This window comes from Pinus tabuliformis, chromosome 5_2 (genome assembly GCF_031772625.1).
Source record: "Pinus tabuliformis cultivar Carrire ecotype Pingquan chromosome 5_2, CPIR1, whole genome shotgun sequence".
NCBI classification, from domain to species: domain Eukaryota; kingdom Viridiplantae; phylum Streptophyta; class Pinopsida; order Pinales; family Pinaceae; genus Pinus; species Pinus tabuliformis.
This window is the reverse complement of record NC_142306.1, coordinates 679920951-679948000: the sequence shown is the minus strand read 5'-3', so window position 1 is coordinate 679948000 and position 27050 is coordinate 679920951. Positions and strand designations below refer to the sequence as shown.

Genomic DNA, 27050 nt, shown 5'->3' with positions numbered 1-27050 from the left:
ATTCTGTACACACACTCTTGTGATCTCTCTCTTCATTTGTTTGGGTTTTGATGAAAGAGAGATCTAGAGGGAGTGCCCTATATGCTACCATGAAAGAGACCTCTACACTGCCCTAATGAAGATCAAGCTTCAGCCATGGAGAATAGACGCAGTCCTAAAGGAGTCTTAGAGGGAGTGCCTACGCTGCCCTAAATTACAGTCATGGAGAAGCCCTAGACGCAGTGAAGGAAGGAGCCCTAATTGAGACCTATATGCTGTCTTAGAGGAGTTCTAATCACTGTACAGAAGAGCCCTAATCCGCTGATTAAAGGAGTCTCCTTCTACGCAGTCAATGAAGTTATCTAGCCACAGGTAAAGGAGATGTCTAGCCACAGTTTGATAAGAGATCTATCAGCTGTCTAAGGGAACATCTATACGCTACAAAAGAAGTCCTAAAGAACCATAGCCGCAGTCCTAGGAGGAGACATCAAGCCGCAGTTCATGGCCTAGCCACAGTTGAGATGTGCCATATCCACTGTTTAGAGGAAGGCTCTAATCCACAGTTGAGGAAGCCTGATCCGCAGCTAAGAAGAGCTCAAATCTGCTGTCCAAGGAGGAGCCCTAACTGCTGTCAAGCCACTGTAAAGTGCAGCCATAATCCGCATCATATGAAGGACAAATGTAGCAGTTTGAACTTTGTGCAGCCCTTAATCTCAGCCAATCAATGAAGTCCTGGCCGCAGCAAGAGGAGCCCTCATCATAGCGTATAGAAGTCAAGATGGACAGCGTTGATATCTTGGTATGCTGTTGGTAACAGCAAGATAAATAAGGCAGTCTTAAGGCTTGAATTAAAGGGTTGTTAGCAAGGCTGGAAGTCACAGTTAAAGGAAACTTTAAGCCTGCTAAAGGAGCCCTAAATGCTGCTTGAATTGCTGTAGGTGACAGCGTTGTAACAAGGTTATGAATGGGCATGAATTAAGGGTTCATGAGACCTGTTGGAAGAATCTATAGCTACAGCCAGCTGCTTTGCTAGGCTGCAAGCCATAGCAAGCAGCTAAGGCTGTTCCAAGGCAGTATTGCAGTATGCATTAAGTTCAGGTAGCAGCGTGGATTAGGAGAGACTCTCCTAGGTGGACTGCAGCCCTTGAAGGGCTTAGTTGTCTAACAGCTTGGAAGGTTAAAGGGATTCTCCCTGTGCCCTAACTATAATTGCAGGATCAGGCAATTAAAGGAACATTGCAGCAGCATTGGTGATCTACTTTTCACGAAGTGCTTGAAGTCTGTAGATGCTGCAAGCCATCAGTAGAATGTTGCAGCTGTAAAGAGGATTACTAGATTGATGATCTGCTACAGTACTATCATTGAAGACTCTCATGGGTATTCAGGATTGCATATTAGAACTGTCATCATTAGTGGAATGATGATCTTGCTTCTGCTGTCATAAAATCTCAGATTTATGTATTTGTACTATCTCTCTCTCTCTACTGAACTATTGAAGAAATATAAGAAGAATTGATCAAGGGTTTCCCCACACTGGAGTTTGTCCCTGGCTGGTGCCACGTCCTGTGTCCTATTGTCTTGGCTTGTCTTCTGTTGTTTATGTTTATGTTCTATCTGCACTTTACTATCATGCTGATGTGACTGCTAATCTGGAATTGATATTGAGCTAATGTGAAAAATTGAAGTAAATTGCTCTAAGCATAAAACATACCTAAAATTAACATCTTAAGATCGAGAAAAACCTTTTGGCAACTAGGAAAGTCTAAGCTCTTTCCTCTGGATTATTTGTTCCACAAGGAAGGACATTCCAGGAACCCAAAAAGGAGATAGCAGCTGAAAATAATGAAGTAACCTGCAAGATTTGTCGATTTGTTACAGGATCTGAGTAATAAAATGGTCAGATTGGAGAAAACTTTAAAACATCAACAAGTTGTTCCTGCAAATCAGCGACCATTTCAACCTAAACAGCCCCCTCCAAGAAGGCCTTTTCAGCCTTAAAAGAAGCCTGTGGCACCTAGACTTCTCGTGCCCATGTCTGGGAACAATTCTGTGGATTACTCTTCTTCTAGCAACTACAATAGAGCATGTGAATTGCTACATAGTGAAGAGAGTTGTGAATTTTTTGCACAAACAGCACATTTATTTGCCCCAAATCATTCAAAAGAATTCCCCGAATAGCCAAAAATATCACTGAATATGTTATCCATGACTAAGGCCAATTGCATCTCATAGATATTCCAAGTTTCCAATGGTAAAGGGGTGAGTCAACAAAAAAACATCCTTTAGATATTGAACATTTTGATGCATGCAGGAGCAATATGTCAGCTACTGGTATGACTCTCCCTAGAAACCAAACGGCTGTGTCGAATGTTGATAAAGTACAATCTAAAGTTGTAGCCATGGTTGTTGAGATCACCCAAACCTATGCCAAGAAAGGAAAGGCACCGAACAATCAACAAAGCCTAATGTACTAAAGGATACTCAACAAGTCACTGGCTCGATCAAACAAGATCTTGTGATCATAATTCAAATTTTTTTCTCGGAAGTGAATTATCAAAGATGAGGATTCCAGTACCACTTACAAAATTGATCTACATGCTTGGGCAAAAGGGAGTCATCAGTAGATTCCTGGTTTTAGACAGTTCTATTGATCCATCTAATGATAACCCACAGGTATATCTTGGTATGAATAAAACTGATGAACCCCTACCCTTCTACATTTCCTAACTTATTAATGGTGTGTTACTTCACAATTGCAAGTTAGATTTGAGAGCCTTGGCGAATGTCATGACTCTCGAGATGATGAAAGAATTAAGACTAACAATTTCTACACCATATATGAATGTCCAGGCTGTGGATTCACGTTAAGTGCAGGTATGTGGGGTCATTAAAGACCTTGAAGTTCGGTTACTAGAATATCCAGAACAGATCTTTACCGTGGACATGGTTGTAATAAACGGTCCTGTAAAATGGTGTATGTTATTATGCAGGAAGTGGGCAGATGATGCAAGAGGTAGCATTCAAATGGACTAGTCATATGCTAATATCCCTCTTTCCCCAAACTACACGGTAAGACTGTATCATGAAAAGATGTTGCATAATGTTAAAAACCTGCAACAACTAGATAATGAACCTTTGTATACTGAGGTATCTGAACCTGAGTTGGGAATGTATGTAGTGATGGATGACCACAATGAGTAAATTATACCACATGAACTCATTGATGAAAATTTGACAAATGACTTGTGGACTATGCACTTTGACGGTGCATCGTCCATATCAGGAGCAGGGGTAGGGGTTGTTTTCACATCCCCCATGGACATTATTGCTCCATTTTCATTTCATTTAGAATTTGATTGTACTAACAATGAAGTTGAGTATGAGGCTTTATTGTTGGCTCTTAAACTATTGGACACCTAATCTGCTAAGGGTTATGGTGTGGAATATGAACAATCATTGGAGTCCAAGAGACCTTGGAAGATGAATCCAACAGTCATGAAAAATGTATTTATACGTATATCTTTGTGAATAATAATGCATTCAACGATTTATCTTAATTTTCTTATCCATTTGTGTGTAAGTTTAACATGGTATCAGAGCGGCCAAATTCCTGCCCTGCTCAAGTTTGAGCCATTGGTTTTGTGGCCAATTCTGTTGTCACTCCTGCCTCCCTGGGCTCTACACTTAGGCACACTGCCATTCTGAATATTTATTGGTCAAAGCCTGCTCTTCCTCCATAATTCGAGTGCGCTCTGCCAACACTACTTGTCCCGTCGCATCAAGCCTTGCTGCTCTATGTTACTTTTCTTTAAGATTTCATGGCTAGTAACCGTAACACCCTTCTCTGCTAGTCAGCGAAATATCTGTTGATATTCTATCCTCCACCTAGATAAGATGGTGTTGTGTGTGTGTGTGTGTATATATATATATATATCCTCCACCTAGATAAGATGGTGTTGTGTGTGTGTGTGTGTATATATATATATATATCCTCCACCTAGATAAGATGGTGTTGTGTGTGTGTGTGTGTATATATATATATATATATCCTCCACCTAGATAAGATGGTGTTGTGTGTGTGTGTGTGTATATATATATATATATCCTCCACCTAGATAAGATGGTGTTGTGTGTTACTTCTTGAATGCTAAGTTGTCATTGCTGTTAGATGTTGTAATGATGATTTCATTTAATGTATTAATTATTAATGTAATAAAGTGGAAATAAGTTGTATGTAATAGATATCATTTACGTTATATGTAATTATGAAATTACGTATTTCGAAGAGAGGTATTACTGTCAGATTGATTTCTTTGTCGGGTGAGCCAGTTTAGCACCCAATTGTACTCAATAAAAGTTGCTTAATAATAAAACCCTCAAAACTGTTGCACCGGTTTTCCCAAGTTGGGCTTTTCCGGGGACGATTGTCCAAAAATAACGGTATCCCTTGTGTATTTCTTTCAGTTGATGATCTGTAGATGGTTGAGACTGCATTTGTGTTTATTTCAGTATTTATATGGTTAAATAACTTGTTCAATAATTAAACAAGTAGGTGAAATAAACCAGATAGTGCAGGAAAATTTATAAAGGGTTAAACTTAGAAATTTCAACATGGTATCAGAGCATTGCAGATCACAAGAGAGCTGAAGGCACTGGCTAAATCAAAAAGTTGCAGCAGAAACAACTGTCCGAGTGACAGAAGCTGTTCCTAAGCAGAAAGCAGCAAAGGAGGAGTGATGCAGAGGGCCTACATCATCAGTTCAAGTCGGAACAAGGGCCAACGCAGAAGCAGTGAGAGGCAGAAGAGGCTCACGAAGAGCCACGTCATCCTACTCAGCCAGGTAGGAGTGATGCAATTGGCCAGATGAGCGATTCATCCACTGTCGGGATTGCGCAGAGCCAAGAGGCTCAGTTTCTTCCACCGTTGGGGCCTAGGGAGTTGTGGGCAGATTGTGGAATGTGAATTTGGTGGGGTGTTGTTGTTGTCAATGCAAAACAGTACCTAACGAGAGAGAACCAAGTTAGAGGGAGTCACTACCTAGGCAGATTTCTAGCCAAGAAATCCAAATCAGTGTTGCAGGAGCAAAAGAGATCGGAGACGTGTGATTTGACAGTTGGCGAGAGGATTTCCAGAGGGCAATCGAGACTAAGAGGGAGTCGAGAAGAGGATTTCCAAGAGGGAAATCAAGACTCGGAGCGAGTCTAGGAGAGAACTTCCAAGAGGGAAGTAGAGACTCAGAGGGAGTCGAAGAGAAGAGCAGAGAAGGCAATGAACGGACTAAGGGATCAGGACAAGCTAGACGGGGCATCCAACTTTGTCATCTAGAAGGCCAGGATCCTGTCTGTTTTGGATAGACATTGCATCAAGGCCTTCACCTTGAGAACCGTGGCTATCCCAGTCAACCCAACTGATAACAAAAAGTATGAAGATGCAATGGCCAAGGCAAAGTGCATAATCCTTGATGGGGTCAAGGATCATGTAGTTCATCATATTGCCGAGAAGAATACGGCAAAAGAGATGTGGGATACCTTGACAACATTGTATCAACGAACTTCCGTGTAGAGGAAGATGCTATTGGAGAATCAGCTGCGGTCATATCAGATGCAAAAGGGGGAGCAGATAGATCACTTCCTCAGCAGGTTGTAGGAGATTCGAGACCAACTTACTTCCATAGGGGCCAAGCCAGATCAGGAGTTAATGGTGAGGACCGCCCTGAACGCAGTCTTCAAGGAGTGGGAGACATTCGTCCAAAGCAATTGGGGTAGAGCGAATCTTCCAGATTGGAAAGAATTATGGGCAGCTCTTCACCAAGAAGACATCAGACGGTTGACCAAGGCAAGAAGTAGCAGCAAAGGAGGTCAAATCAAGAAAGAGGCGAAAGAGGATGTGGCTCTGGCATCTGCAGGAGAGCAAGGGAAGAGGAAGAAAATGACATCTCCAAGATAAAGTGCTTCCACTTTGGGAATATGGGCCATTATGCAACCCAGTGTCCCAAGAAAAAAAATAAGGGAGAGGCCTCTGACTCCAAGGCAGCGCCGGCTAAGGTTGAGAAGGAGGTAGAGACTAATGACGACTGTGCCATGAGTGCTCATGTACCTCTAGAGAAGAGGTGGGGAGACATCGAGCAGTAGTCAGGAGGACTACAGAAGATGTGGGGCAGGATCCTTGAGGTACCCAAACTCTTAGATCATATCCGGCTACGAGAGCCTCGAGTGACAGTAGCAGGATGACAAATGTCAGTAGAGGCAAGATGTTGATGGAGAGACAAAACAATGCTAGAGTGCAGGGATCTGTAGCATCGCAGAGAGGGATGCAGCAGTGCAATAGGCACAGAGGAAGTTGCAGCAGTGCAGGAAGGCACAAAGGTGTTTGCAGTAGTGCGAGAGGCACAGAGTTGTTGCAGCAGCGTAGAGGCAGCAGAGGGAGCACAGGATAGCATCAGGAGGGCTTTTAGCCTCACAAGGATGTCAGTCATTGGGTAGATCAATCACCATCGTCTTAGTAACTAAGCTGCAGTGCAGCAGTAGCACTGGTAGTGCTAAGGGCAGCACAATGCAACATGATGGGAGAGGGTCGCAGTGCAGATGCAGTGTTGGGAGAGAGGACCAGCAGTGGCATGGATGCGGAGGGAGCTGCAGTACAAATGTAGCAGTGGCAGTGGTAGAGCCATGGGCAGCAGTGCAGAGAATGTTGGGCAGCAAGGCCAAGCATCAAGACAGGTACTGGTACCAAATGATCAGGGTAATGTTCAGTGGTGAAGAATTACTAGAGCACATTCCTCGCTAAGAGGGAGTGTTGATTTGGGGTAGCATCGGATGTGCTCTAGCCATAAAAATTGGTGGAGAGGCTAAAGCACATGAGATCTCCAAGACCCAGAAATGGTTTGCGGAAATTCCACCCAATTAGAAAGATATTAAAAATATTTTAAAATTTTTGATGGGTTCCTAAGTCTAAACTTAGGAAAATAAAAATATTAATGGTTATTAATATAAAACTAGGTGAGAAGGTTCTAAATGACATGGATCAAACCAAATCTAATCTTAGTCGTTGATTAAAGATTTAATCTCGGTCATTGAAGACTCAACAGAAAAAGTATAAGAGGAGGCTTGAGGGTCAGTTGGAGATACACCAAGTTGATCAATCAATTAGATTCTCTGGAGCGGGGTTTGCTGAGAGAAATCGAACCAGTTATCAGAGTTGCAACGAGGGGCAGTGAGAGCATAGCAGAGAGGCAAAAATAGTGCCGGAAGACCAGCACAGAGGCAAAGAAGGCTACGTAGAGCATCTGTTGGCTGACGCAGAGGGTTCTAGGCTAACGCAGAGGCAAGGAGGGTTGACGCAGAGCCTCAGAGAGGCGTTGGAGAGATTTTCGTGGCACTGACTTGCCGAATATCTGCTTCCGAAGAGAGGTATTACTGCCAGATTGAATTCTCTGTCGAGTGAGCTAGTTTAGCACCTAGTTGTACTCAAGAAAAGTTGCTTAATAATAAAACCCTTAGAACTGTTGCACTGGTTTTCCCAAGTTGGGTTTTTCCGGGGACGATTGTCCAAAAATAATGGTGTCCCTTATGTGTTTGTCTATTTCTTTCAGTTGATGATTTGTAGATGGTTGAGATTGCATTTGCGTTTATTTCAGTATTTATATGGTTAAATAACTTGTTCTATAATTAAACAAGTAGGTGAAATAAACCAGATAGTGATGGAAAAATTCTAACGAGTTAGACTTAGAAATTTCAACAACATCGGCCCCATGCTCTTCCGCAACGTTGTTCCACCACCCTCGTCTCTACTCCCTCGTGTATGCTCTGTTATCGGCTCCCAATCACCATTCCCCCGCGTCAGTAGTATTTTTGGGTCGTTGTAGCCACAGGAGCGACAGACGTCTTAGCCACGGTCAACGAACGTGACCAAATCAACCAACGCGATCATCGATGGTCGGGTAAGACATTTGGAAGATTGGTTAATATATAGCTTTATAATAATTATATTATAAAAATTAGATAATTTAATTATTATTTATAACAAAGAACAAAAAATAAATAAAGAAAAGTAAGGCTAGATAGGTATACTCCGTCGCATACCAGATCAATGGTTGCATCAATGTCGATGACCGATTTCAATAAAAAATTGATCAAACTTGAGGCTAAGGTGACAAAACATGGCGACAAAATCGAGACACTGCATGACACAACAAATGGAATAAAGAGTCAGCTCGAGGAGAACAAGAATGAATTTAAAAAAGATCAAGCAGACCTATCAGTTAAAGTGGATCTAGCTATGGTGATGTTGGATTGTATTTGTACCAGAGTAAAGATTACACCCGATCAAATACCCCAGAATAATGAAGCAACTCAACATCTCAATTCTCCAGATTCGTCAAAATCATCAGACGCACATGAGAAACCCGAGTCCCCGAAGACGTCTTCCACGCTTAATCAAGAAAATAGTAAAACGAACTTTCAAAATAAGCAACTTTGGAATCCATTCACCAATATGTTGTTTTCAAGTCAATACCCCTTTTTCGCTCCACTATTAGCAACATATCAACTTAGGGAAAAAATCGAGCTACCCAAATTTGACGATAATGAAAAATGCAGTGTTGCTTGGCTCAATAATGACGAAAAGATTAGGCATGCTTCCATGAAAATGGAAGGCGATGCATATAATTGGTATATGTGGTGGAAGAAGACGACACTTGCTATCAGTTGGAGAAAATTTAGGGATGCATTCTTTAAAAGGTTCCAAGGTGTCAAAGAAGAAGAGTTATTTTCAACATTCACCAAATTGCGACAAAAAGGAGATGTGGGTGAATACACTCGAGAATGGGAGACTTTAGCAATACAAGTACTTGGATTATCACAAACTCGTCTAATCCAATCGTACACCTCCGTACTTAAAACCCATCTACGAGCAGAACTTGAGCTTCATGACACTACGTCGATAGACGTAGCAAGACAAAAAGCAAAAGCTGCTGAAAAGAAATTTGAAAAGATGTTGTGGTCAAAGGCTGAAAAAAGTATATTCAAGACGAAGATTTCCCCAGTCTGCGAATACGGATAACACAAAATATGTTCCACCACATCTTTGTGAAGGAGAAAAATCTAATGTGGAAATGCAAAGGATGAAAGAGGGCAAGTGCAAACGCTGTGGCAAAAAGTGGGACCCTAAACATAGGTGTGCTAAAAGAAACGAGACCAAGAATCTATATAACTGTGACGCAACTAATGATTCAGACAGTGATGAATCAGACATAGAAGAAATCGAAGATGCCCCAGAATTCTCTCTAGAACTAGACGACCAAAGCATTCCGCAAGTGTCACTATCAACTACGATAGGTATATCACAACCCCAGACATTAAAATTAAAAGGACATATCAAGGAGAACAATGTAATGGTTCTCATCGACACCGGTAGTAACCACGATTTTTTGGACTCAACCATGGCGAACAGACTCAACATTTTCACATTTCCCATGCCCAATATGAAGGTGATGGTAGCGACAGTAAGAAGATTGAAAAGGCAGGAAAATGCCATAAAGTCAAATTGCAGATTCAAGACTTTAATTTAGAATCTCCATTCTACATTGTACAATTAGGAGTAGATGTGGTCATAGGTATCCAATGGTTGCAAATCCCTCGGTACTTACTCTGCCAACCATCAAAAGTAGTTTATAAAATTTATATGGGAAGGGCAGAAACACAAGTTATATGGATTCCAAGCACCTGAGAATCAAATCATATCATCATCCCAAATGATGAAAATGATTCGAAGAGGAGCACCAGCCTATGTAGTACAATGTCTGTGTAGATTTTCTTCCGGATTCATCGCATTCAATTTTTTTTTTTAGATCGACGTTTCGAACCGGCAACAGTGGTTCATCTTCAGGATGTGAGAGAATTAATTGAAACACTGGTCTTATTTGCCAAATATATATAGAGATGCATGAGATGCTTAGCCGACAGGTCTTTAAATTATTTTAATTGTTCTATTTAATTGTATTTTTGTTTAATTTTATTAGTACTAATTATTTCATGTTTTTAATTATATCTATTTTAATTATCTCTGCTTTAATTTAATTTAATTATATTGATTTTTAATTTTATTGTTTCTTTTAATTATTTTAATTTTAATTAATTTATTAATTAAAATTGAATTACATATTTAATTAATTATTAATTTTAATTGTTAAGATCCTATTTGTTTATGTTTTTAATTTTTAATTTGTCTTAGGATGTGTTGTCTTATTTTAATGAATTATTATTTTAATCATTTTAATTTTAATTAATTTTTAAATTAAAATTAAAATTAAAATGTGTATCCCTATTCTAGTTATGTTAATTAATTCTTTAGTTAATTCAAATTGTTTTAGTTTTAATTAATTTATTAAAATTAAAATACATGTCCACGATTATTTATTAATTAACTCTTTAGTTAATATGTTTGATGAATTATTATTTTAATTATTTTAATCCTAAATAATTTATTAATAATTATTTAAATTCTAATTAATTTATTAATTAAAATTAAAATACATATCCATGCTAATTTATTAATTAAAATTAAATATGTATATGCACATATACACATTTATTTATTAATTAAAATTAAATATGTATATGTATTTTAATGAATTTATTAATTAAAATTAAAATACATAAGTAAGGGTTGTATTTATATTTATTTGTTTTATTATTTTAATTAATTATTAATATTAATTGTTTATTAATTTTAATTGTTATGATCCTACTTGTTTCTTGTTTTAATTTTTAATTTGTTTTAGGAGGCATTGTCCTATCCTAATTGTTTTAATTAACCCTTTAGTCATTCCATTTGATGAATTGTTATTATTGTTTTGCCTTATTATAATTGATTTTACTATGTTTATATCTATTTTTTTTTTTTTTTAAACATATGATGATTGTTTATTATTAAGGCTTCTTATATAATGTTTTAGGTATATATTTTCAAATGATGATTATTGTTAAGTTATATTTTAATATGGTCAAAATGTGTTAAATTAGTTAGAAAGGATTAGATTTATGGGTTAATTGGAGGAGGAATATAGTTGGGTAAGCATCTCATGCATCTCTATATATATTTGGCAAATAAGACCAGTCTTTCAATTAATTCTCTCACATCCTGAAGATGAACCACCGTTGCTGGTTCGAAACGTCGATCTAAAAAAAAAATTGAATGCGATGAATCCGGAAGAAAATCTACACAAACATGAAACTCGCAAAAACCTCAAAGACAAAATAGTACAATGTCACCAATTAGAAATGTTAACTTCAAAATTGATTAGCGAAGAAGCACCAGAAGGACAACAGCTAATTCAGAAGCATGAAAAAGTATTCCAAGACCTACAGCACATGAAAATGCTCCTAATAGAGAAATTGTGCACACAATAGAAGTCAAAGTTGGATCAAACCCCGTCAACATCAAACCATATCGATATCCCCATCATCAAAAAACGGAAATTGAGAGATTAATGAAAGATCTTTTAAAGTGTGGCATCATCTCAAAAAGTAAAAGTTTGTATGTTGCTCCAATTGTATTAGTGCGGAAAAAAGATGGATCGTTCAGCTTATGCATCGATTATCGAGGACTAAACAAAATAACAATTAAAAACAAGTTCCCAATTCCCTTCATCAATGAAATGCTCAAAATTGGACTTAAACTCAGGATATTATCAAATAAGAATAAGGTTGGAAGACATACCAAAAACTGTGTTCCAAACACATGAAGGTAACTACAAATTTAAAGTAATGCCTTTTGGGTTAACCAATGCACCAGCAACATTCCAAGCTACTATGAATGAGTTATTTCATCCATATCTAAGGAAGTTCGTTTTAATGTGCTTTGATGACATTTTAATTTACAGTAAAACTTGGAAGGAGCACCTGCAACATTTGGAGAAAGTTCTTACACTATTGAAAGAGCATCAATTCTATGCTAAGAAGTCGAAATGCATCTTTGGGAAGGAAGAAGTAGAATATTTCGGACACATAATATCCCATGGAGTAAAAGTGGATCCTAACAAGATCAAGGCTATAAAGGAGTGGCCCAAACTAGCTAATATCTCCAAGCTAAGAGGATTCTTAGGGTTGACCAGATATTATCGAAGATTTATTAAAAACTACGCCCATATAACCGGCACCCCTATCAAACCTTCTAAAGAAGAACTCATTTCGATGGAATGATGAAGCAGGAAAGTGTTTTGAAGATTTGACGAAAGTTATGTCTAATGCCCCTATATTAGCAACACCAAACTTCTCAAAACCATTTGTAATTGAATGTGATGCTTCGAGTTTTGGCATAAGCGCAGTACTAATGTAGGACGGTAATCCAATCATGTTTGAAAGCAGAAAGGTCAATAAGCATGAACGTCTCAAGTCTACATATAACAAGGAAATGCTTGCTATTATGCACGCATTAGCCAAATGGAGACAATATCTCTTAGGAAGTAAGTTCTTAATATGAACAGAACATAATAGTCTTTAGCATCTGCAGAAAACGCTATCTACAGAACAACAAAAATGGATAGAAAAAATCATTACCTTTGACATGGATATATTACACAAGAAGGGAAAGATAACGTAGTAGCTGATGCCTTGTCAAGGAAAGACGAAGAACCATCATTACTAGCAATGTCAGTGGTTGCGCCCGAATGGCCTAATGAGATTTGAAGTGGATACGCAAAAGATCTAGAAACAAGAGCTATAATCAATAATCTTCCTCGGAATTCAAAATTTGAATGGAAGAACGATATTCTATGGTACAAGGGAATAATTTATCTGAATGCAAATTCCAAATTTGAAGCCAAGGTTCTCAAAGAGTCGGACGATTCACTGTCAGTCGGACATATAGGATACTTTAAAACCTACTACAACGCACGTCAATCATTCTTTTGGAAGGGAATGAGCAATGATATTCAAAAATATGTAGCCGAATGTGATAAATGCCAGAGGAATAAAATGAAAATATTATGACACCCGGACTACTTCATCCCTTAAACATTCTAAATCAGAAATGGGAAGAAATATCAATGGACTTTATTGAAGGGTTACCTATATCCGATGGTAAGGATAAGATTCTTGTAGTAGTCGATAGACTCACCAAGTATGCTCACTTTATTGCAATGAAGAAATCAGACTCAGCAAAACAAATCGCTGAGATATTTTGCAAAAATATTTACAAATTACACGCATTTCCAAAGGTCATTGTGAGCAATAGAGATGCCAAATTTAAGGGTAATTTTTGGAAGGAATTATTCAATCATATAGGAACCTACCTCAACATGAATTCTGCTTACCACCCTCAAACAGATGGCCAAACAAAGGTTGTCAATAAATGTTTGGAAGCTTACCTACATTTTTACGCCACAGACAAACAAAATAAGTGGGTTCAGTGATTACATCTCGTTGAATGATGGTACAATTCTACTTACCACACGTCAGCAAAAATGACTCCATTTCAAGCTCTTTACAGGTATGAACCTCCAAAATAGAAGGACCTGGCTATCATCCACACAAAACTACCAGCTGTTAAAACCAACTAGAAGAAACCCAAAAGGTCGTCCAAACTCTAAAAGAAAAATTAAATAATGCAAGAAACCGTATGAAGCAGCAAGCTGACCGAAATAGAACCAAGAGAGAATTTGAAGTTGGAGATTGGGTATTTGTTAAACTCCAACAGTACAAGCAGTTATCCTTAAAACAAAAAGGAAAAAACAAATTAGCACCAAAGTTTTATGGGCCATACCAAATCAACAAAAAGATCATTCAAGTAGCTTACCATTTAAACCTTCCTGATAAAAGTCGTGTTCACAACATTTTCCATGTATCTTACCTTAAAAAAGCACTTGGTGAACATCAATTAGCACAAACAACACTTCCATCTTTAGATGACGAAGGAAGGGTCATTCTCGAACCAGAAGGCATCATCTCCATCAAGGAAAAGAAATTGCGATCTCGAGTAATCAAAGAATACCTAATCAAGTGGAAGGACTTACCAGAAGAAGAAGCTTCTTGGGAGTTTGAAGCATTTCTTCAACAACATCCGTCGTTATGTATGCTTTGAGGACAAAGCATCTTTTCAGGAGGGAGGCAATGTTATGTAAATTAATTAGTAGTTGTAACAATTAGTTAAATAGGCAAAAGGTCATGATCTGTTCACCAAGAGGCACCCAAGGCAGTATAAAGCCAAGGGCCTCCCACAAATTGGAAATCATTTGTTCATTCATTAATAATAAATATATCTTTCTCTGATAAATCGATGAGTTTGTCTTCTGCAGACTTTACACTTTTGTGGGTGCTAGATTTTGTTGTAGCACAGCTCACTTGTTATGTTTTGCATTATTTGTGTGTATGGATAGCAATTAGTCATTAATTTTTACATCATCATATTCCAATCTAGTAAGTTGATTATCGTCCAATCTGCAACTAGCATACAAATTGTGAACAAATGAAAACACCAAAGTTATGCACCAGAAAAAATGAGTCGGTAAAGAATGTTTAACTAAGTTATGCATGATGAAACGTAAAAAAATTATGTAAGTACGGATATGCTAAGGGAGTATATTTTGCATAATCTGAAAAGAGGCATTTCAGTTCCAAGATTCAACCTTAAAGTGAATTAGTAATAAAACTTCAACCTCAAAAAACATTAGCAGTGTGACACTGTCTAATTATAATAAGTACAAGAAGAAATGGACAAAAAACACACCTCATTTTCATCTGGAAATTCAGCACTTCCCATAAACAGCATATGCTCTACAAAATCAAGGATTGTGGAGTTATTGATGCTAAATACTAATAGTAGAATGAACAATCAATATTTATCATTTGAAAAACAAAGGTTTACAATGCATACTCTAAAACAAGAAGTAGCTAGAAATGCATATATTCCGAGTTCATTTTCTGAAGGATTCTCTGACCAACATCTTAGAATGTCTGGCTCGATGGGAGGTTGCAAGAATTAAATTTAGACATGCCTCCCACAAACATATTATTACTCATAATAAAACCAAAAGTTCAGGAAACATGTCATGACAAAAAACTTGTGATGTAGCAAACTATCTTGACAGAACATACCTTCAGCAAGCTATATTCTTCTATGTTTTGAAACTCTATCTTTTGATAGGAAAATAATTGGAACCTTCATAAGATGTCTAAGTATGCTAGAATGTATCACATGATCAACAAGCTTTTGATGAGATTACTAGATACTGGACCAAACTTTCACCCTTTAGTTTATTATTCAAAGTTAAATCAGCATTAGTAGAAGGTTCATTGCTACTTCGTCAATTTTTAGAGAGGTTTCGATATGATTTTCCAGCATATTTTCTCAAACAGAATACAGTTCCCGATGTTGCAAATATCAGAAAGAAGAGACGATATTGTATTACAAGTCATGTTTGTACTCTGCATAGCTTCTCTAGAAGCAATCATGTCAGTTTATATGATAAGCAACTTTCTGCCCTCTGACCAACTCATAAACACTCCACATTGATGGCCCAAAACTAACAAAAGATAACTAGAAAGAGAACGAGTGGATTCCATATGAATGAATTAGTTGCCACACATTACTTCAAAGGTCAAATCAGGACAGCATGCAACAGAAAATTTATGCCACACAAAAAACAAGGGTCCCCAGAGAATGCCACCCTAAAAAAGCATACTCTGCATGGCTTCTCTAGAAGCATTCTTATCAGTATATATGATAAGAAACTTTCTGCCCTCTGGCCAAATGATACACACTCTACATTGATGGCCCAAACTAACATGTACAATAGATAAATAGAAACAGAACAGGTGTGCCTTATATGAATAAATTAGTTGCCACTTACTCCTTTCACTTCAAAAATCAAATCAACAGATATGCAACAGACAAATTATATCACATGGAAAAACAAGGGTCCTAGGAAAATCATTGTCCTAAAAAAGCAAAAAGGCAAGCATATGTGCTTGTGCACCAACAAAAAGAGACTCAGCAACATGATGAAAGAAACTGAGTTTGACTACCACAAGCAAAGCAAACTCCTCCGTAAAACTCCTCAAATCGCCTAGCCTAAAAGAAGTGGAGTCACCCAGAAAAGTAATTTTACATTGCTGCTTCTGTACATAACCAATAGCAAATAACTGCTCTGAGTACCGAAATTATTTGCAGTTGTCCAAACCATCCAAGCATCACCCAAGAAAAGGCTTTTCCACAAAATTTGGGAAATAAAGAAGTAAAAAATAAAATTCAGCCTGAAACCATGTGCACGACACCTTTGTAAACTTCATGTTACCCCTCATATAGCATGAGGATTTTCAGCCATGTTGAAAACCCTACCCAGGCAAGCTGCATTGGAGTTTGGACAGCTTAGGAGCAATATTTTTATGATCCTGGTACACATTGTTTATGGATTATCATCTTCTACTGGCATTATCATCTCACTTTTTGGAGGCCTGCATCTTGCACATGTGGAGATTGGTGGAATGTTGGGTGCTTTCATGGGTTTTTCTTAGAATAATGCAATCTTGATCAACCCCTAGTGCATTTATGGAAAGAATACCCATCAACTAAGGGTTTTCCTAACTAATATTGGTTATTTGTTGTTTCTTAATGTTTCCCATTAACAGCTTGGTGTAAGTACATTTTTTGCTAGGCTTATCACCCATTATTGCTTCATTATATTGATTGAGAACTCCTTCAGGTAGTGCAAGGTCTACTTTACATGTGGCATTCAAATTGATCTTGGTGCACCTTAACATCTGTGATAATGGATGAGATGTCTTCTTGAGGAGTGATCCACGTGTGCACACTCTCCTAGAGCACCCTCTTCATTGGGGTTCTTTAGTGGTTATATTGTTGAGAAATGTAGCTTGAGAAGGAACTTCATGCACAAGTTTCAGTCTAGACTCAAAACCGGTAGGAAGTGGCTCGAGACATTTCTTTAGTGACCACATAGGAAAAGTGGAAAATAATTTCATCTTGTAATTTCACTTGAGAATAAAACAAAATTGGAAGACTAATGTTTTGAAGTCAACTTAATCTTAGTAATCTAAATGAAATGTTTTAGAAGTTCTAAAATGTTAGTGACTTAGATTAGGATTTAATCTTAGCCATACATCTCATGATTGAGATAAGTAACAGCTAGTATTAGGGAAATTAGCTGTTAGGATTGAGGAGACTAGTTATCTTCTCTCAAAGCATAAATAAGGCAAAATAAGAGGGTCAATCTCACAAGAAAAGAAAGCAAGAGAGTTGAAGGAAGGACAGTGCATTTAAGGACAAGAGGAACAGATCGTTGAAGTGACTAGCAAGTACAACAAACAGTACCATAATGTAGCAGTCTTTTCCATGCAGAGGCCATACACCTTCAATTATCTTTTGTCATTACTCAAGTGTGCTTTACCATTGAGAGGGGAGGAAGAGCAGCTGTTGTTCAGAACAATCAAGAAAATAAGAGGCCATACTGTTGTTGCTGCACCTTTCTTACATGAGCTGTTCCCTTCAGATCTAGGACATTTATTGACCATGTAGTTGCTAGTTCAGGCAAGTTGCAAAGGTCACCTTGTAAACTTTAATCAAAGGAATGAAACGTTGATTAGAAAGAGAAATCTCTATGTATGTGTTTTATTTCTTCTATTGCTCATTTTTTAGTTCTCTTTGTGATTGATGCAATGCTCAAAAATTTTACTTTTTTTCTGTTAAAAAAATTATGTTTTGAGTTGTTTAGCATGAGAACATTACGACAGCGGTCACCTAGGCTGGAAAAATTTACATGCTATCAAGGCAGCTTCTCTGATTGAGATTCTCATGGATTTATAGCAGTAAATGAACTACTGAAAAGGAGGACCAGCAATGAGAGTGCAATATTTCTTTTAATGACTAATTTTTCAGATCTGGGAGTTTCTGCACTAAAACTCAAAGATGGCCTCAGCTAGCTTCAAATTCAGGGATATACTGAATGGCACCTCAAATTTCTTGTCATAGAAAGTGAGGGTTACACTTTTATTAGAAAAAAATGATTCTAGAACATTGTCAAGGATGTTGTGCTTTTAGCCCAGTCAGTCGAAGCACACCCTCCCCCCTGCCCTCGCCAAGGTGTTGGCCCTCTATCATGATGCGTGGACTCGATTCTTCTGGGCCTTCTGAGTCACGCCTCGATAGTTGGGTCAGCTGGGCATGAGGCCCCTTCAGGTGGGCCCGCCCAAGGGTGTTACTGCGAACAAAAAAAAAAAGAAAAAAAAGAGGATGTTGTGCCTTTGCCTACAAATCTGCAGCAGTTGGTAGCTCACAAGAAGAAGGAAGTGAACCCCAAGTGAATGATTATAGACACTATAAAGGATCATTTGATCCCTTGTATATACGAGAAGACGATGGTAAAGAAAATGTTCAATGCCCTGATAAGTCTCTACCAAGGTGAGAACATAAACTAGAAGATAATATCATGAAACAGACTCAAATCCATAGAGATGACCAAATCAGATTCAGTCACTAGTTACGCTATGAAGATCGCAAAGATTCGTAATCAACTTGCAGCAATTGGGAAGAAGAATGCAAATGCAAAGCTGGTGAACATGGCACTAACGAGATTCCCAGCTTCATGGGAATCATTTCCCCAATGTATTTGTGCTCACAAGAATCTTACTAACTATGAAAGGTTGTGTGATGACTATATCTAGGAGTACACTTGGAGTCAAAGGCATGTTACCCACTTTGGTGGGTGACCCCTAGGAGAAACTTTTCTCCTGCTCATCTCTTCCAGCCGGCAGCCAGCAACCCTTGAGAACCACTAGTATCCAATGGCGACGTGTCATTCACATCTCTGCCACCTGTATCAGTCATATGCTTCCTCGCCCATCTAGCAAGAGGACATGTTGGAAGGTGGGCTTTTGATCAAAAGGCGGATTCATTTTGCAATCGCATGTTTATTCTTGTTTGTATATGGGAATTTTGACATGGATTATAGGGTAACATGGAAGAAATAAGGGTCTTGGCCATGATCATGTTCTCTCACCTTAAATGGGGGGTTAGTTTTCAATCCTAGTTCAATGGGACCTCCCATAATGGCCCAATGGGTATAGGAAAGGCACTACTTGGGAAGAGATGATTGAGATAGCGTAGCCCCATCTCTCCCTATTCCATACTTACCACTTTCCATCTTGCATTATAATTTATAAGCCCCTATTCCACCTCCCTTGTTAGGGTTCAATTGACAACTAGTTCATTGGGATTTGGCACCCACACATCCTCATATCTAGGTAGGGCATCCTCATATCTAGGTAGGGCCTGGAAATGTACCCTAGGAGGTTGATGCAGCTAAAAGAAATGGAAAGAGCATATGATGGCCACAAAAAAACAAATGAAAAAACAAAATGCAAAAGATGGTCAAGACTTACAAATTAGCATGCGGGCAAAAAGTCAAGCATGAGTTTTGCCACACTCATATGGCCATCACCCGGTTCATGGGCCAATGTTGCCCTATCTCATAGAAGACAAGGAATCCTTGCAAGTCCCAACCCCTGATGGGCGATGAATTGCCCCATCATAAAAGGGGTAATAACTGCTACACATCAGACAAAGCAAGTTCTCATTCCTTGAGCTATGTGTAGTAGTATAAAGAAGAATCAAGAAAAAGTAAAAGGCATTTAAACAGATGGAAAAACAAAGGCCGAGGTAACTCATGCATCTACAATTGCTCCCTCCTAACATATACACACCAAGGATGAGTTATTCCATCATAGTGGGTCCCTTTGACCATTGAACTTAGCCATGAAGTATTTTCCCCTCCATTCCATCACTATTGACATGGCACCTATTGATTTAAGGGTGGACCAAGCACATGTTACTTCCCCTTGGGGGTTCAAAACACTGAAGAGGATCGTTTATTAACCACTCCTACCTAGCGAATTAACACTATTACATGACTAAGGCCCCAATTTCGAAAGAGAAGCCTTATATGAAGTGTTAAGTTGCCCATTTCTTTCAAGCTTGGTTCACATAGACGCAATAATGATTAAATGTACCTAATGGTGAAAGTTATAGCACTGGATATTGTGCATGACTGATAGGTGGTTCCATCTATAGGTCAAGGCAACTTTACTGAGGTCCAAGTCCTCCAAAGGGACATGTTGACACCCTGAAGTGATGCGTTGAGAGCCATGGGACTCCAGACAGTTGTAGAGCATCATTTGTATCCATGGGCACCTTGAACAACCACAGAGCTCTTTCACTTTGCCCTATATCATTTATGGGATGATGCACCTGGACCAATATGTTGAGAAATCTAGGGGCAGCTAGATTAAGTGATTTCTCTTAAATTAATAAATGCTTGTGATATTTTTTTACTTATCTTGATTAGTTTCTTATTCAGCTTGATTATTATTATGTTCTTATCATCAAACAGTTAACAAACAATAATGAACAATGAGACAAAAGGACACAAGATATAGGCAATCAGCCCGGGCCAAAACCTCACCTCTAGAGAGGAAAACCCACAAGAACTCTTCTCTTCTTATAGAACTTCAGATGACAAATTCCAAGACCTATGACCCTTGTCAAACAAACCCTCCAACACCAAGTCACAATTCCTCTTGAAGTCCTTACTTCTGACAAAATCAACCCAAGTCTTTTTGCTTCAAATCTGCCTTCACATCATAAGCTCGAACCTGCAACTTGACTGTAATTTACAACCTCTTTTGACATGCAACTTTTGGTCTTTTCTACAAAAACCCTACGATAGCACATGTGAGATGAAATGGAGAAATATGCCTTCTTTTACTTTTGCTTGGTCTCCTTTTTCCTTGTGAACTTGGTCCTCAAAACAAGTCTTATTGGCACCAATGAATAACTTCTTGATGGTACTACAACTCAGCTTCCCTGCAACAGATAAAAGCCCTAACATCTTCGCACGTGTGAGGTGTAGGTGGCCCAAAAAAAGTACATAACTTTAAGTCTTCCTTCTTCTCTTCACTATCTAAGAGGCTCCTTATTCTTCCTTCTTCGCACTTCTTGTTTGCTATTGGATGGATGCCCATTTGAATGAGGTCGAATGCTCCTATATAAAGGCATCCTTGAATGCCCTAAGGCTGACTTGTCCTTCTAGATAGGCCGACTTGCTCCTTTTGAAGGCCGACAAGTTTGTAGCACTGTGACAAGGTCTTGGAGGGTCTTTGACTGTATTTTCACTCAAATAAAATTTTCTTTACGATATGTAACATGACCAAATGAATCGTCCATACATGACAATGACTCAATTGACTTTGTAGACTCAATGACAAGCCCTAGAAGCACTCCATGGGTGCTTGACTTAAAAATAAATTTCCCTTGAGCATGAAACTCATGCCTCAAGAATGAAAATAATAAATTTATGTCTCTTTACATCAAATCCATAAAATCATGATTACATATGTCATTATGAAGACCGAACCTAATTACAAATTTCAACACAATATGCCCCTAGTCGGCTTAGCAGTACTATAGATTCAGGTAGTTGATACATGGCCCAAATGAGGTTTGTCTCATGCCTTGAGACATGGGAGGGTCAGCACCATCTTCAATGCCCTCAACGTGAGCAGAATTCGGCATATTCACCACAATGAGACCCATGAGACCCATTTTGTACCCTAGGCCCAAAACTGAGGTCTTGTTGTTGCTCAAATTGTACACAGAATTGCGACAAAGCTCGGGGCAGGGGTTGTCACTCTGATCGTTGCCCTCTCCGTTTAAGTTGTCTCCTAAATGCAAGCTAAGGGGGTTAGTCCCTACAGTTGAGAAGATGAGAAACTTTTTGGGAACCAACAAGTGCAAGAGACACAACTGAATGGCCTAGCAACTTGGTTTAAAATTGAATGGCAAGTATGATTATTAAGCACAATTAGATTAGATTCCTTAAGATATAAGTGAGACACCAGTGCATTTAAATTAATTATTTGCATAATATAGATTAATATTCCAAGTTACCGGATGAACAGGTGTTGCAAGATGCAAATTCTATCTCAAATGAAGTGCAGGGCCTAGATCTAAAGTGCGATGCAAGATCTTGGTAAATTTTAATTAGATGCCTAGTCTAAGTGAATCCTTCCTCTTAATTCTTTTGAAGCTAGTCTCAAACGCAAGTTGTGGAGAGAAGCCCAAAGGAAGGAGGCTAAGGGCTCATTAACGATACCTACCATGGGGTTCTAACCACCTAAGTGCCTCCATTCCTACAAGGGATTGCCGAGAAGAGAATTGCAAGGTCACCTATGTTAGCTTCGAATGAGGGTCTAGAATTCTCAAATTGTGTGAAGAAGGTGGTCCTATCTTTCTTTCAACCAAGCTTATGCTTGGAGGTAAATTTTAGAAATGCACTTCTAACCTAGAATGGAAGTGAAAATTATGAATGATTGCTTCAATGAGATATAGATATATTAATTGCTCCAACAAGATTTAATCACTTGAAACAAGATGCTCACAATGATATTTCTTAACACAAGATGACAAGAGCAATTAATGAAGCACGTTAGAGATGAGATTGTCCCAATGAAACAAGATTTGCAACTCCAATTATCCAGGATACCTATTAAAGCTAATTAATGTATCAATAAGACCTCATTTAAGTCCTCTTATGATAGTGTTACTTAGCAATTAGGCACAAGAACAATGTTAAAGCACAATGATGAGACAATATCTACATATCACTTAGATTATGAACCAATTGCAATTTCCTCTTAAGCACAAATGTAACCAATAAGCACAAGGAGAGATGAGATTGCTAACAGCGATATACAATGTAATAGAAGACTAACAAGTGCATTTAACCACTAATGAGATGCTCATGCAAGAGTGAAAGGATGCAAGAGACAAGTTAATGAACTAATTAGCTATCCTCAAGATGCATGAGTCATACAATCAATTCACTGATGGTTCTTCACAATGCTATCACTCATACTTAAACAAATTAGGTCAAATTGCTTTCACCGTGAAATCAATCCCAAAACTTGAATAAGAAACTTACAAAAACAAGATATTTAAGCCTTTAGTTGATGTGTGTTACTTCTTAGAGTTATTACGCTTATTTGGAGGTGTTTAACACTTGATTATGCCACTGTTTAGAATAGTCTTCGCATCTGGTTATTTATGACAGTCAACAAAAGAGAGGAAAGGAGAGAGGATCAAACCCTTTAGGCCTAGCAGCCTAGCTTCAATGGCAAATTTGTCTTGTTGGGGCACAAAAGAGGTTAATTTTGACTTTGAAAGAGCTGTGTAAGACTTCCAACCCCTGCAACCACCAATGATTAGACTGAAAACCAAAGGAATGCTCTCAAAACCCCACAGCTAGGGCAAATCTAGGCCTTTTAGGCTTGCGGCTATGATAGTTGAGCAAATATGGCAAGTGCAAGCCCCAAAACTTGATGTGTAGCTTTCAAAACTTGGAGATTGGCCTTTGAAAAGTCCTACAACTCAAATATATTAGTGTGAAAGCAAGATTGATGATGGATTAACTCACTTAGAGCATGCAACTAGGACTTTTAGGCCCTCTAGTGCTTGCAGCCAGGCCTAGAAGTAGCCTTAAGGCTAAAGGCTAGGCCTCAAAAGCCATGGATTATGAAACAAATGATGTTTAAGCCCTTGAAACCCTTATTCAATGGATAATGAGCCTGCAAAACCAAGATTAGTCCACAAATTCATAACTTTTCAAGCCCAAATGATATCAGAAAAATGCAATGCCAATCTAATAATGAAAACTCTTCAAAACCCTTGTATTAGGCCCGCAAAACAAGGTTAGATGAGAAATAAACCAGACCCAATGCAAGTGGCAAGCCTCCAACCCCTGCGGCCTTCTTTAAGAGATTATAAGAGTTAGCAGCTAGGCCAAAGAGGCCTCCAATTCCTTGCGATTGTCCTTGATGTAGCAAATGAGTAGTTTTGAGCCATAAAAATTCAGATTAGGGGCACAAAATTGACTTGCAAAGCTTTCAGATTGGAAATACTTGTAAAAAACCCCAGATTCTACAGCAAATAGGCCCTCTAAGGCTAGCGACTCACTCAAGGAGGCTAGACATTGCAAATTTGGCACCTTGGTCTTCTAGCTTAGGGTCTCTAGACTCCAAATCAACCTTCAAATGTTGAACGCTCTCCATCATTTGGTTGGACGGCTCCTCCTTAGGTGAATTTAGGCCCAAATCCTAGTCGTCTAGGCTAGGTGAAGGTCTCAAGAGTCAAGCCTCTTGCTTCAGATTTTACTATGAATTCTTGAGCTAATGGCACCTACAAATCAAATAAGTAGAGCCCAACCATAAGATCTAGAAAATTATAAAATAAAAACCCCAAAAATATTATTTACAAAATGAGAAAAATAATATACAAGGGTTAGTAAATTATTTACAATATTCACAATCAAAATTAAGCTCTAGTTAGCAAATAAATCATTTATGGCCCAAGTAGATTTTGGAAATAAATAAGAGAAATATTTTATTTTAATGTACTAGCCAAAACACTGCACCATAAAATTGTTAGATAAGCTCAGAGTTAAAACAAGATGTAGTCACCTCAAAATCCATGTACTTGGGCAAAGCCCAAGCGCTAAATACCTGAAGATCTCTACACAAAAGATAGATTATTAGTTCTAGAGTGGTTCGATTCACACAAATAGACTAGAGATCTAGAGACACTTGCTAGATCTACCAACTTCAATGTGTTTACTCTAGCCCAATACCTAAAGCAAGATACCTGTGCTAATAGATAATCCAACCACCGGCTATGGAACAATAATCTTCAGCAGTAAACACAATTAGAGCATAAAATTATTCAACACATACCATGAATCGTCAAGAGAGAGACACCTTGAATTGAAACCCCAAAGACTTTTATTAAAAGTATTCTAGCAGAGCTTAGCTCAGTACAAAAATCTTTTGTCAGATGAAGTTACCATGAGGAGCTTGAAAGCTTCCTTATATAGAAAATGAGAGGGATTAACCCCTCCAAGTGGAAATAACGTCTAGTTGCATCAATCCATAGCTTGATCCTTGTGGAAAAAATTTGATCCCTTGATTAGCTAGCACAAATCTCCAAAAAAAATCGATCTTCTGTTAGTTTTTGTAGCATTAGATGGTGTTCTAGTCTCAAGCTTTGTGGAAAGGCTAAAACACATGAGTTCTCCAAAACCCAAAAATCATTTCTAGAAATTCCACCTAGAGATAGCTCAATTAAACTAATTGACCATCATTTAGGAAAACTGGTTAATTAATAGTAATTAACTGAGAAAGGTGAGAATTCTCTAGAAACTCACACGAATCGACTTGGAGATGATCTCAGTCATCGATTAAGTTTTAATCTTGGTCATTGAAGACTCAACTAGAGATTATAAGAGGTCTATGGGTAGATGGAGAAACACACTAGGCGAGCGAGTTTCCCTTGGCAGTTTGATTTTTCCTGAGAGCAACATTCAGCTAGAAGAGTTTGAGCCAAAGAGGGAACGCAAAGACAGAGAGGGGCAGATACAGTGAGTCTAGAGGAATTTTTCCAGTTTCAGAGAGGCAGTGACAAGTGACAAAGGTATTCCACTCTGAGGTTGTGTTGGGCCTACGAGGAAGCTTCAGCAGAGCAGTTCCATTTAGCTGGAGCTTCCAAAGGTCGGGAAAGTCTCCCAGAGGTCCAAAGAGTCACTTCCAACAGCAGAGACAGGCAGGAAGACTTGATCAGAGGCAGAATAGAGACACACATGTGAGGGTTTGCACAATATTGGCGCAAAAGGGCCTGTGCAGGGGCTGACGGCCAGTTTTTTGAGAGGGCAAAGTGTCGAGATTGCAGGTGGAGAGAAAAAATTTCTCTCTAAATATTTTTGTCAGATTTTCCTGATTGGATAGCCAGTTGGGCATCCAAAGGTCATACTCAAAATTTCTCATTGCTGCATAATAATAAAAACCCTTCGCTGCTGCATCGATTTTCCCACATTGGATTTTTCGAAGGACAATTTGTCCAAAAATAATTGTCATTTTTTATGTGCGCTAGCATTTATCGGTTTCCAGCATTTTTTTTTCGCAACTGTTTTAAGGTGAATATTGCAATTGTGATTTTATTTGTTGTTTGTCGTAGCAAATAAACTACATAATTAAATTTACAATTAGAAGAATAATTTCCAATTGCTACAATAAAGTTAAAGTTTTGACATCTTCCTTATTCATTGTACTAGAGGGTCAAATTTTGACATTTGGACCACTGGAGGACCTTCATAAAATAGAATTATTGTTATTTGTGCAAAACGTCCAACTGCTTGGTCCAAAAAATTCAATCTATTAGGAAATAGTCTTCTCTAGCCCAACGAATTTTTGGATTGGGTCCTTCTACCTTGGAAATGGGGTTTTATTTTTTGACTCGAATATTTTCCTTTAAAAATAGCCTTGAACAAATTTTGAATGGTTTTTCCACTTGGAGGGTAATTAATTTTCCCTTCATTTTATTTTTTAGACAATTTATGGCTAAATTTTATTTTATTTTTGCCAAAAATTAAAATTAAAAGATCAAGAGGGGATTAAAAAAATTTCCACCCTGTGTATTTAAAAAATATTTTGGTAATGGTGTTCTAATTATGAGAAACCATTCACCAAAAATATTCCTAGATAACACTTTTACATCAAGATATTACAATTCAACCCTTAGAAGGGGAAAATACACACAGAATCAAACTCTTAAGACTCAAAAATTCTGCAACTCAAGACACATGATCTAGTATGAGAAAAATACATAGACTCGATTAACACTAAGACTCACCTAAGACCTTGTCAATGAGCTCCACCCTAGCTTTGGGATATATCTAGGAGAAAAACTCTACCAATTAACCGTGTTTACAAACACAAATAATTTGGTGAGGTTAGAAAGCTCCCTAGAGTGAAACTCTTTGAGAAGAATCATACACTTACCTAGGGGTTGTTACATGGCTTAATATTCATACTAGAATCATTTTTACATTACAAAGGCCGAATTTGGGATTACAATGATGATATTGACTCAAAAAATTTATTCCACTGCTTTATACTCTGCTTCTTGGATTGTTGACATGTACATGGTCAACAGGTCCATAGGATGATTTTGTCATAGA

The 27050-nt window shown here is 38.1% G+C and overlaps 1 protein-coding gene across 3 annotated transcripts in view; it reads right to left on the bottom strand.

Moving 5' to 3' along the window:
* The window catches only part of LOC149160944 (nardilysin-like), a 413290-nt gene that overhangs the window by 310296 nt on the left and 75944 nt on the right, over window positions 1-27050 (bottom strand). For all 3 annotated transcript variants that reach the window (XR_016261820.1, XM_089436840.1, XM_089436839.1), the window contains exon 3: window positions 14705-14751. Coding sequence is in view for 2 of the 3 variants with exons in the window: in XM_089436840.1 (XP_089292966.1) it covers window positions 14705-14751 (47 nt within the window). In the remaining variant the exon portion in view is untranslated. The remainder of the gene's footprint in view (window positions 1-14704; window positions 14752-27050) is intronic.